The sequence below is a fragment of the Asparagus officinalis genome, chromosome 3 (assembly GCF_001876935.1).
Source record: "Asparagus officinalis chromosome 3, Aspof.V1, whole genome shotgun sequence".
In the NCBI taxonomy this organism is placed as follows: Eukaryota; Viridiplantae; Streptophyta; class Magnoliopsida; order Asparagales; family Asparagaceae; genus Asparagus; species Asparagus officinalis.
This window is the reverse complement of record NC_033796.1, coordinates 63,089,660-63,102,062: the sequence shown is the minus strand read 5'-3', so window position 1 is coordinate 63,102,062 and position 12,403 is coordinate 63,089,660. Positions and strand designations below refer to the sequence as shown.

Genomic DNA, 12,403 nt, shown 5'->3' with positions numbered 1-12,403 from the left:
AATATCAGTTTATACATGTTTTACTAAGTTTATAAAAACATTTCACAAAGTTTCAAAAGTTGGTTTATGTCAAAACATCAAAATTCAAGTATCTCATATTTTCATGTTTTGGACTAGTTTGTAAAATGATGATATTTTTCATTTGGGAGGTCCTTTCTGATAACCAGTCACTATAGTATGTTTATTATCATGTCTACAATCATTCCCCAAAGTTTTACATTTTTTGGAATTTATTTGATATTTTTAAACAGTGTTTCAAAATCAGATGTACAGCTTTCAAAACTGTTTTTCAGAGTATCAGTATTCGGTCGACCGCACCGGTCGACCGAACCTGAGTTCATATGTTCACTGGGCGACAGAGAGTCTGTCGGTCGACCGGTCCGGTCGACCGAAAAACTCCATCGGTCGACCGCACCGGTCGACCGACGATGGTCCAGAATGTTTTCTTCGTGTTTTTGCTCTCATCGGTCGACCGACGGAATTTTCGGTCGACCGACAAAAGAGCCGTTGGCTCCTAACGGCTATTTCCTGAGCAGATTTCTGGGGGCTGTTTTGTCATTTGTTTTGGTGTTTTTGCTGAGATTTCTAGTGGGTATATATACCCCATTGCTGATGTCTTTTCAAACTGATTAAGAGAGTTTTAAAAACAAGTTTAAGAAAGTTTTAAACAAGGGTTTGAGTTTGTTTAGTTTGTTTTTGGGGTTTGCTGTTACAAAGAGGAGTTTGCATCACCAGTTGAGGATTTCATCCTCAAAATCTTCTCATCCTCTCTTTGTGTTTATAGAGAAGTTTTCTAACTCTTTTCCCTAGTAATTTCATTATTGATTTATCATATATTAATTATTGCTAGTTTGCTATTTGAGTTAGATTTCATCATATATTAATTATTGCTAGTTTGCTATTTGAGTTAGATTTCATTTTACTCATTGTTACACACACCCACATTGAGCTTTTAGTATTTACATACATAGTATAGTTGGGTGGTGAGAGTTTGTAACTTTGAGTTGTGCTTAATTGTGTTCTCATCCATAGTTGAGAACAATCAGTTGTTATATTGTCCTTATTGTGAGATTCACTTTGTAATACACTTGTACACCGAGTGAGGAGTGTGTGGTGAGAGTCGGGGATCGTCCCAAGAGGAGTGGCGTCGGTTGACGTGCCTAGGGAGAGGTTGTAACCGAGCACTTGAGGGAGACACGGCTAGGTCCAACACTTAGTGGGTGTAGAGTGGGATTACAATAGTGTGTTGATTGTAAAGTTTTCGGTTAGCTAGAAAACCGAGTGTGAGGTGTAAACGTTGTTCGGGTGAACGTAGAAAACCCGGTTGATAGTGGATTTCTCCCCAGGAGAGGGGAGCGGAGACGTAGGACGGAAGGTCCGAACTCCGTGATCATCTTTGTGTGTTTGTGATTGTCTTGGCGTCTCACTTGTGCTTATTGTTCATATCATTCTTGTCGCCATTATCTATTGTTCACATTGTCCACTATCTTGTTTATCTTGTTTATGTTAATATCACCCTTAGTTTATATATCCTTGCATATATATATAATTCATCATCTAGGATATATCTCATTGTTTATATTGCATATTCTTGCACATAACTCTTTGTATACCTATCTTGCAAGAATATATTTGTTAATTAGTTTTAATTGGCATTTAAATATGATTAGATTAGCATAAGACCCTAATCACCCCCCCTATAGGGTCTAACATAAAGGTCGTCTCCGCTGATCTGCATAGCTCTTCTGCTGACTCTGCACCGCAAGAATGCGCTCTCGAATCAATGTTACCTTCTCTGTGGTCTGTCTAACTAACTTTGGACTAATCAATAGACTATCCTCTGGCTCTGCCCAACATATAGGCGATCTGCAAGGTCTCCCGTACAAAGCTTCATACGGTGCCATTTCGATGGTAGCTTGATAACTGTTATTATATGCAAATTTAATCAGTGGGATGTGATCCTCCCAGCTACCCTGAAAATCTATAATACACGCTCTCAGCGTGTCCTCTAAAATCTGATTCACCCTTTCGGTCTGTCCATCTATCTTGGGGTGAAAAACACTGCTAAATGACAACTGACTACCAAAAGCATCCTGCCAAAAGCAAACCTGTTAGCCCTTATGTTTTGATAATGTTTTACAACCACCATTATCGGTGCTAATTGCTTATTGAGTGATAATACAGTTAATATATATATTAAGCATGTTAGTACCACAAATGGAGGATTGGATGGAATATGCACTACAACGTTGATATCCAAAGGAAGAGGAGGCATAGTGATGAAGCAACGTTTAATCAAGAACAACAAATTCAATTAGAAGCTTCATCCAACTCAAGCTATATCAAGACTCAAGAATTGTATTCTCGTGAGGATATTAGCTAGTTTTTATTTTCTCTCTAGTGCTAGAATGTAGGCAAAGAGTTATCAATTTCACTTGAAGCTATTGGGATATCACACACACGTTTTCATATTTATATTTTTGAGCGTATTTCACAAAATACTATTTTTTACAAGTATGAGGACCTTTTTACAAAACTCTTTTTTCAAACAATTTGTTTTTGGTATTAAAAACATTTTACAAAGTTTCATAATTTTTAGAAATCAAATGAATATTTTACAAATATTTTAAGTTAGTCAAAAATCAAGTTTTTGAGTGTATCAGATTGCGGTCGACCGCGCCTGAGCTCACTCGTCAATGGGCAGTAGAAACTTTCACGGTCGACCGCCGCGGGCGGCCGTAAGATCAAAATTTCCCACGGTCGACCGCGAAAGTCTCTGGACTTTTGGTGAGTTTCTGAGGTGCCTCGCGGTCGACCGCGAAAAAGTCACGGTCGACCGCCGCTTGTTTTAAACGGTCATATGGTACAGATCTTCAGCGCCGATTTCACATGATCTCAGCGCTGTTCTGTTTCCAGGTTTTGGGGGATTAGGTATGGGTTTAAACAGCTGTGATTTTCTATTTAAACCTATTCTCTTCTTCTTCCTCATTGTCCCAGCTCTTTCAAAATATTTTTCAGAGAACGTTTTTACAGAGCAAAATTTTCAAACCTGTTTCTTTCTGAGTTTTTGTGTTTCACATCCTAGCTTCAGTGTTATCTTCTCTTTGCCATAGGGACATTGTAAAGAGAGGGTTCTTACACCATTTTTATTATTTTGAGAGCTTAATCTTGTGTAGATCAATTGTGTGGGAGTGTGATCTAGTGAGATTAACTGTGTAGTGTGAGATCGTGAGGGGATCGCTATGTAGAAAAAATTCCGGCTTCCAAACCGAGTTATGTAGTGGATTTCTCCTCGAGAGTAGGGAGCGGGGACGTAGGTCAGCGGACCGAACCTTGTTAACACATCGCGCATCACAGGATAACGATTCCTAACTCTATCTCCTCTATTTTGATTGCTTTTGGATATTGTGTTTTGCTTGTCTTAATTTTATTGCACAATTATAGCCTTGTGACCCTAATCCCCCCCCCCCCCCTCTAGGGTCCAACAATTGGTATCAGAGCTTGGTCTCTATATTAGTTTTTGGTTTAAACACCTTAGAGAAAAGATCTTATGGAGGCTTCAATGAATGTGCACATGTTAGAGGGACAATCCACCACTAGACCACCACTTTTTACCGGTAGTAATTTTGCATATTGGAAGGCTAGGATGAGGATTTATCTTCGTTGAATTGACCTTGACATCCTAGAACTCATAGAGAAAAAATATGTAGAAAAGCCCAAAGTCGGGACTATGACCAATGGAGAAAGGCACCAAGCCAATCTCAATGTAAAGGCTATGAATGCCTTAATTTGCAGTCTTTCCCCCAATGAGTATAATAGGGTTTCCACGTGTGCAACCGTATACGAAATATGGGTGAAATTATGTATTACACATGAAGGAATCCCCCAAGTTAAGGAATCCAAAATTAGTGGGCTTATGCATGAATATGAGTTATTTCAAATGCTTCCAAATGAATCAATTGATGCTATGTTTTCTCGCTTATTTCAAATGCTTCCAAATGAATTAATTGATGCTATGTTTTCTCGCTTCACTAACATTATCAATGAATTGCATGGTCTTGACAAGAAATTGACTATTCAAGAGACGAACTACAAGATTCTCCATTCATTGACTCCGATGTAGGAACCCAAGGCGACTGCGATAGAAGAAGCTCATGACCTTACCACTTTACCTATCGATGGCCTCATCGGCAAACTCAATGTTCATGAGAAGAAGCTCAAGGGAAAGGAGAAGGAGGAAGTGCCCTCACAGGAAGTTGAGGAGCCGTCACCAAAATTGAAGACCATAGCTCTCAAAGGAGCTAGTGATAACTCCTCTTCGTCATCGGATAGTGAAGTTGATTTTTCTAGAGAAGTGGCTCATCTCTCTAGAAGAATTTCTAGACTCATAAAAATGAACAAGAAATTTAACCTCCGATCTAACAAAAAATTTTCTTCATGTGTTGGAAAATGTTTCGAATGCAATGAACTGGGCCACATCGCTAAGGATTGTCCTAAGCTCAAAGAGAAGTACATGAAGTACAAGAAGAAGAAGGCTATGTATGCCGGATGGGAGGAATCCGAACTAAGTGATTCAGATAGTAATGAAGAGGGAGCTAAACTTGCTCTTCATGATCCCAACATTTGTTTCATGGTCCTTGAACATGAGGTAATATCCGACACTGAGAGCCAATCCTTTTACATGCAATGTGATCTAGCTACGGCTTTAGAAGAATTGAATATTGAATTTAAAAGAATGCCAAAGGAATTTTCTTCTTTTAAAAAATTGCATGCTTCTTGTGATGTGAAACTAGAACAACTAGAAACCTCTCTTGCTCTAAAAGATGAATTGCTAGGAGATCTCGATTTTGAGAATAAGCAATTAAGATCCAAAATTGAAAGACTATAAATTGAGAGTGGTAGGATTAGACCCACTCATGCTTATGCTAATCATCATCACCATGGTAGAAATAAGTTTCATGGTTCTCATGCTCATACATACAAAAGAAATTTTGTGTGCACATATTGCATGAAACATGGTCATATTTCTACTCATTGTAGAATTAAAGATAACTATGAATTTTATGGATTGACATGGGTACCCAAAGGTACCAAGTTTACTAACCACCAAGGACCCAAGATTTGGGTACCTAAAGTTACTACACCTTCCTCTCTTGTAGGGGACATCACGGCAACGATGTAAAGAGATGTGGTGCCTTGATAGTGGTTGCTCTCATCATATGACGGGCAACAAAGAGTTATTTTCAGCCCTATCAAGGATTGAATGAGGTAGCGTCTCCTTCGGTGGTGGTGAGAAAGGTAAAATTATTGGTATTGGTTCTATTGGTAAGAAACCTTCACTCGTTATAGAAGATGTTTATTTGGTTAATGGATTGAATCATAATCTTCTTAGCATTAGTCAATTGAGTGATAAAGGTTTTGATATTTCCTTTAAACCGGACAAATGCATTATTAGTATGAATAGAAAAATTGTTTTTGTTGCTAATCACAAGTCTAATGTGTATATTTTTGAGATGAATAAATTAGTGAATCAAGATGTGAAATGCCTTGCAGCAATTAATGAAAACCCTTGGATTTAGCATAAGAGGCTTGGACATGTGTTTGTGTCAAAAGTTGTCTTTTCCATTATTTTCAAAATCTGTTACACTGTTTATCGATTACAAGTTCAAATTGAAAGAAAAGTTGATCTTTTTATAAGATCTTCTTACAATGAAAAATAAAGATTACAACTTTATCAAACAAAACACAGCAGTAGTTTATCTCCCGCTGCTTTGCGTGGGATCTTTGCCTGTGCCGGGGACGCGTTAGTCCGTGGACCACCGCAGATCAACTCGATAGACAATATAATTACGCTCTCGTTTCACGAAGGAAACAATTGCAGAAGCGACAATCACGACCAAGCGAGATTGTGGCTCTTTTCGAGATTAAAACCAAGTTTAATCCGGAGGAAAGAAGGGGAAAGAATCACAAACCTTTTCAAGGGGCTTTCTTTATGAAAGTATTCGCCAAGCTCTGATGATTCTCCTCTGAAATTCGTTGTTAACTGGACAATTTGACAGCACCTCGCCTTCTCAATCTCAGATCCTCTTTAAAGAAGACCCTAGGCTTCTATTTATAGGCTTTTGGAGATATCATTTTGAATAAGAATTTGTGTTTAAACGTTATCTGTAGTTTATAACTGTCTAAACGTGTTTAGGGATAACCTCAAAACAGTTGGAGAGGTTCTGGGATGAAAGAATCCTTAAAAATCATCAAAATCCGTGTTTGGGGAGGTTTTGTGTTCAGTAAGAGTCCTGGTGGCTCGGAACTGTGCGAGTCACCATTTGGTGGCTCGGAACTATGCGAGTCACCATTTGGTGGCTCGCATGGATGCGAGTCACCATTTGGTGGCTCGCATAAGTGTGAGCCATCGCATAGGTGCGAGCCACCAATTGGTGACTCGCGCCTACACGGGCCTCCAAGTGGTGTTTCGTTTGCTTTTTTGATACTTTGGCAATTTGTGACTCTTCCAGTTCCCTTGTTTTGCGTACGCTTCATCGCTTCGATAGCTTGTACATTCTACTGATCCATTTCATTCCCTTGCTGATGTTGGATGAATTCCCTTGACTTGGATAATAACGTTTGTCGTCTTTTCCTTGTCTTGAACTGTGTTTAAGGACTTATAGGTAATTTTTAACCCCTACAGATACCCCCTCCAAAGTGTTTCAGTCTCATTTCTTTTATATAAGAGCCTGAAATACTTTGGATGTGATAGGCCTTATCTGCAGAAAGACCTGTTAATGGACTTCATCTCTTGACTCCTTCAACCTTCAATCTATTCAACGTTCTGTCGAATAGATGAAGTTTTTATGGTTCTGCGTTTATCGTCTGACCGCTGTCGAAGTCTTGAATTGAAACTAAATGGTGTCGTTGATTTGACGTTGAGCTGACTATTTTTGTTGGGAATTCATATTTGACGACGTCTTGACAGACATTGGTCAAAAGTTATGCGTTGAAGCGGAGAGAACCAGTTTATACTCGTATACTCTTAGGAGTTTTGGGAATTAGTTTAGCCTCATATGCCCGTCGGAGGTCGTCGGGTTATCCTTAAGAATATTCTGCACAATATTCTCCAAAAACTTCTCGTCGAGGGTGGGGAACAGTTTAAACTCGTATATCCATTAGAGTATGAATACGGATACCGTATATGTTGGAAATGATCACCGAGGGACCAAAACACCCAACATTTGGTCCAAATAGCTCGCTATACATGCGAGCCAGCGAATGGTGGCTCGCATGTGTGCGAGCCAGCAAATGGTGGCTCGCATGTGTGCGAGTCAGCAAATGGGGGTTGAGGTGTTGCGAGACAGCTAATGGTGGCTCGGGTTTTTGTGAGTCAGCTGGTGGTGACTCGGGTTTTGCGAGTCAGCTGGTGGTGACTCGGATCTTGCGAGCCAGCTAGCGGTGGCTCAGTTTTTGGTTTAATTTTGGGGGGTTTTTAAAACCGAACTATTCTTCTTCTTCGTTCGTCATTTCAAATATTCTTCTTCGAGCCTTTTCTTCAAGAACTCATTTCAGAACCTCTGAATCCTCTTTACTCTTTTCTTCAAACCTCTTCAATCTTTCTTAAATCCCACTGAGTTCACGAATTGGGAGCTAGGGTTTCAATTTGTTTTGATTTGGGTTCAAGCATTTGTGGGTTCTTTTCGCAGAGCTTCATTCTCCTTGATCTCTTTCGCACTCAGGTAAGAGCTCCACCCCATTCATGGCTTCTTTTTTTTTTCTTTGATTCTGGGGGTTTAAGGTTAGGGCGAAAACCCTAATTTGGTTATTTGGTGAATTTTGACCCTCAGGTCTGTGATTCGAACACCCTTTGCGGTTCTTTGCTTGATTGTCCAAATTCTAACTTGGGTCATGACTGAACTTCTTGGGTTGTTGAAATTACCTGACTTTGATTTCGAGTTCAACTGACATGACCGAAATCCTGTTTGCATGGACAGAACGTTCACTTAAATCTTGAATACTTCATTGTGTGGTTACATATGGAGATTGGCTTAAGTCCTTTGAGACTTGTAGCTATGGCTGAACCCTGATTTCGATTTGTTCTTGGTTTGGTCCTGATTCTCAGATCCATAGGAGTTACTGTCTGGTTACCCACTCGAACCCCAATTCTTGGTTTGTTCGACCCTATTTAGGACCCGTGTACTCGATTCTTGAGTTTGCATGTGTTTAAAAATTCATTGGGACTCGTGATCAGACCCTTGTATGCACGAATCTGGTCAGGTTTGTGATCTTTGGGTTTTTAGGGTACGTGATAGCCTGATTTATAGGGACGTCGTGTTTCATTGTTTGCCACGTGGATGACTTTAGCCAAATCCCTAAAATTCTGGCTTAATTTGTTGCATGATGTGTCATGGGTTGAAACTGCATCGATATCGAGCCCACCACTTAAGTCTAATCGGAGCACCATTTTTCCTTGCATTAATCTGATATTTCTCCATTTTTATTGTAATTGACCTGTTAATTCTCTGCAGATATGTCACCCAAGAGATCTCGCGTAGTTCGAGGCCGTTCGACGGCTCAGTCGCCCGAGCCGGCGCCGTTCAGCTGCACAAGTATATCATAACCGCCTCTTTTATTCATGAGTTAAATATCAAGATATCATACTGCATGTTGCATCCACACTTTGTTCTCCTTGGTGAGGCAATTGGGAAGAGCCGCCACCCTCCTTCGTGGGGGTGGACGTTTTACAAGTCGTGTTTTGCTTGGTCAAGACATGACTTAATTATCTCAGGGTGATTTCTTATCGTACTATACTCTGAAGGATAGGTATATTGTTGCATTATTCGTGCGACGATATATTCCATACTTCGTGTGTATAGTGCGGTTCTTAATCGTCTCGCCTAGATAATCCATCATGAATATGTCGTTGGTATAATTTCCTCATTTTGCTCTCACTTGTGGGGCGAAGACCGTGACTCTATCTCACGATTTATGATTCGAGTTCGACGCCTATACTGTTTTTTTAACATAGGCTTTTATGGTTGAACCTGATAATTACCTATTTTTTCAGTTGAATTTCTCTCGAGGGAGTTTAGCGCTCATTCAGTAGAGGGCCGTTGCAGTGAGGCTTATGCCTCTACTGATGAGCCAATCCCTGTTCCGGTGGCTCCTCAGTTTGCTCTGGGTATCCCGGAAGAGCTTCCACGATTAATACGGAAAGGAGAGCGCTATAGTTTATGACAACTTATCACGGATGCGCCGTTGGTGAAGGACCCAAGCTCTACGCACCCGCTACGAAAGCCAGATTATTTGTTTGGGGATTCCATAGAAGATCCCACCACCGTTTTTCTTGGAATGGAGCAGTGGTTGCATCACGACGACGGTGGCCATCTCTACCTTCCTCCGATTCCTCGCCACCGTTCGCTTGCCGAGCTTCGGTGTCAAGCTGTTCCTCGGGAGATGTCATGGAGATTAACTCCTCGCCACCGTTCGCTTGCCGAGCTTCGGTGTCAAGCTGTTCCTCGGGAGATGTCATGGAGATTAACGGAGGAACATGAGCGCATTCACTGCGGATACATTACTCGTGGCACGGTTGGCTCAAGTAATCGGAATCGGATAACGGGGTTACATCCGGGGATTACAGGATTGAGTGACCCACCCAAAGGAGAGATCTTCACTATTGCAAACACTGTGAAGAATCGGCTTGTGGCTTTGGGCCGAGAAATGCCAGTGACCAATCATCGATGTTATGGCTGGGTACACTCGTCAGATAAACTATGGTGGACCCGTTTGAGCCACTACATCTTGGATCGATTTGGCGAGGATTTGAAGGCTGGTGGTTTATATGCAGCCGTTCGTGCCACCACTTACGGACTGACCATGAGTGTTCCCCATTTCTTGGCGCTGCTAGAGCTCTACAATCCTGACGCCAATACGTTTTTGACTAAGCACGGGGAGTTGGGGTTAGCACTGCACGAGATGTATAAGATCTCCGGTCTTCCGATGGGAAACATGATTTATCAGGAGTACTTTCCTTCTAATAAGGAGCTGCAGCAACTAAAGTCGTGGACTCCCAACCGTTATAACACTTTCTGGGATCTTGCTTGCCATTATCACATAGCTCTTGTAGGTATTAATCCTTTATCGAAGAAATCGCGATCGCAAATCAGTTTAAAGAAGTTCACGGATTATCTTTTTAAGAATACGGACAGTGTTCTGGATGAACCGATTTGCGAGTTGTCGCCGCTAACCACCTCTAAAGTGAATGAGCTAATCAAGAGGTCCAATGCTCAATCTTACACCACGGCTGGTATTGAGGATGGCTTTGCTGTCTGAACGAAATTTCAAACTTTCTTGTGGCATGGAGTCAAACCAATCCGGCCTACGACATTACTTGCTGGGTATCTTGCTATTTGGCTGAAAAAGTGTGTAGTGCCAAACCAATCTTCTGACGTACTTTCCCCAGAAGTGTTGTTTCCAGCGGTTCTGCTTGCTCACCGGAAAAACTTATGCCTTCTTCCGGCAATAACCGCGGGTATTTATAGAGGGCTACGTCAGATTGTAAGCGGATTTAATCAAGAGAACTCGCCGCCTACTCAGATTCCTCTCACAAAGGTGGAGCTCCCTTATACTTATTTAATAGCTTGGCTAGTACTTCATCGATCCGATATGATGTGGGCGTCAACCTCGGTGGATCCCTCCCTTCCCTTTCTTCAAATAATAGAAAACTGTAAGTGGAAGGGACGAGGTTTCACAGATGTTAGGAAGCAGCTTCAGAATCACAAATGTTGGGTCTTCCCTACTTGCTTCCTACGGTTTTCAGGTCAGTATGGCGACTCGTTGATAGATGTAGAGAAGCCAGGTACAGGTCGAACTTTCCTTGATTCTGGTTGCTTCGATTGGTTGGTTAATTTTCGGCCGGGCTATGTGATCTTCCGCGTACGAAATCATTGTTACATAGAACCCTACTTGCCATGTCGGTTCACTCACCAATTTGGTTACGATCAAATTTACATCGGGAACCTAAACCAACAGCTCCGAACCCGCGGAGGTTTAGTGGATGGGGCTCGAGCGTGGCTTTGGAACATCACTGGTTGTACCGGTGTCAAATTTAATCTTCTGGGCGTCGAGCGCAAGTTAGAGCTGACTTTCCTACAATGCCGGTGGCTTTTGGCGACCAATGAACATGTGCCAGTTCAAACGATCACTGAGTCAACTGACGAAGAGGCTTCTCGGGTTACTACTCGAATGGTACATGAATCCGAACTTGGAAAGAGGAGAAGTAGGGAATCGACGGGTCCTTCTAGTCATTCAAAGCAGAAGGATCCAACTACAGAACCTCATTTTGGGGGTGGTGTAGGAATTGGTGGCGATGCTAGAGAAGAGGCACCGGAAAAAGGTGTGTTAGATCCCCTCTCTTTAGAGTTATTTGAATTAGCAATTGCTGAAAGAACTCGCCGCTTTCAACCGTGCAAACCTTCACCTCCTGTAAAGAGGCCAAAGATGCAAGTCTTGTTCACCTATCCTAACAAGATGTCGGTTAAAACCCCAGGTGAATTTTCTGAAGAGGAGAGAGAGGAACCCAGCCTCATTCCTCGGACGCGATCCCGGCCCACAACTCAGGTTACTCCACGGTGCGAATTACGTTCTAAATTTTCTGAGGAGAGGCCTGCTGATCCAGAAGAGGGACGTCCGGCTAAACGCAATAAGCTGGCTTCTAAACGGCGGGGCAGCCTCGAAACAGAACCAACGACTCAAGGAGTTGCAGCTAAAAGGGGTAAGTACTTCTTTGTATAGCTTCTTCCGATATATGTTGAGTTTTTGGACTTAAACAATTTTCGCACTTTGCAGAGGGGGATTTTACAAGCGACTTCGCCTTTGACGCCTCTTCGCCTGATCTTGATTTCTCGGCACCAACTCCGGGAATCAGGCCGGAAGAGCATGCAGACGCTGAGATTAATATTCTTGGCAGGACCGAAGCGGGTCACGATGTTGAGACAGGTTTAACCAAACAGGCTGAGAGTCCAGGTATTCTTAAAACCAGTAGCGCCTCTTTCGGATGGGAGACAGGTTTAACCAAACAGGCTGAGAGTCCAGGTATTCTTAAAACCAGTAGCGCCTCTTTCGGATGGTGGGCACTGAACGATGGAGAATTCGTATCCCTGCTAACTGTTTCTATGCTTCTTACTCTGTTAGAAAAGCTGCAAGAGGTGGATCGAAGCGAGCGGGTGCAGGAATCCAGCGTTGCCGTTGAAGGTAAACTTTTACTTGATTTTTCCTTTTGTTGTAAGTCTGATGAGTTGAAGCGATTTTTAACTCTTGCACTTTCTTATAGATGCAATAACAGAGGGTCAAGGTGACGAGGGGGATTCCCAAGACGCGCCTTTTGAAGGAGAGGATCTAGATTCCCGTGATCCGGTAT

General features: G+C 42.0%; 1 protein-coding gene across 1 annotated transcript in view; it reads left to right on the top strand.

Annotated features, from left to right (window-relative positions):
- Nucleotides 1-9,222, top strand: part of LOC109835205 (ethylene-responsive transcription factor RAP2-4-like) — an 11,167-nt gene extending 1,945 nt beyond the window's left edge. The window contains exons 2-3 of the mRNA XM_020403190.1: nt 8,514-8,677; nt 9,053-9,222. Of these exons, the coding sequence (XP_020258779.1) occupies nt 8,514-8,677; nt 9,053-9,222 (334 nt within the window). The remainder of the gene's footprint in view (nt 1-8,513; nt 8,678-9,052) is intronic.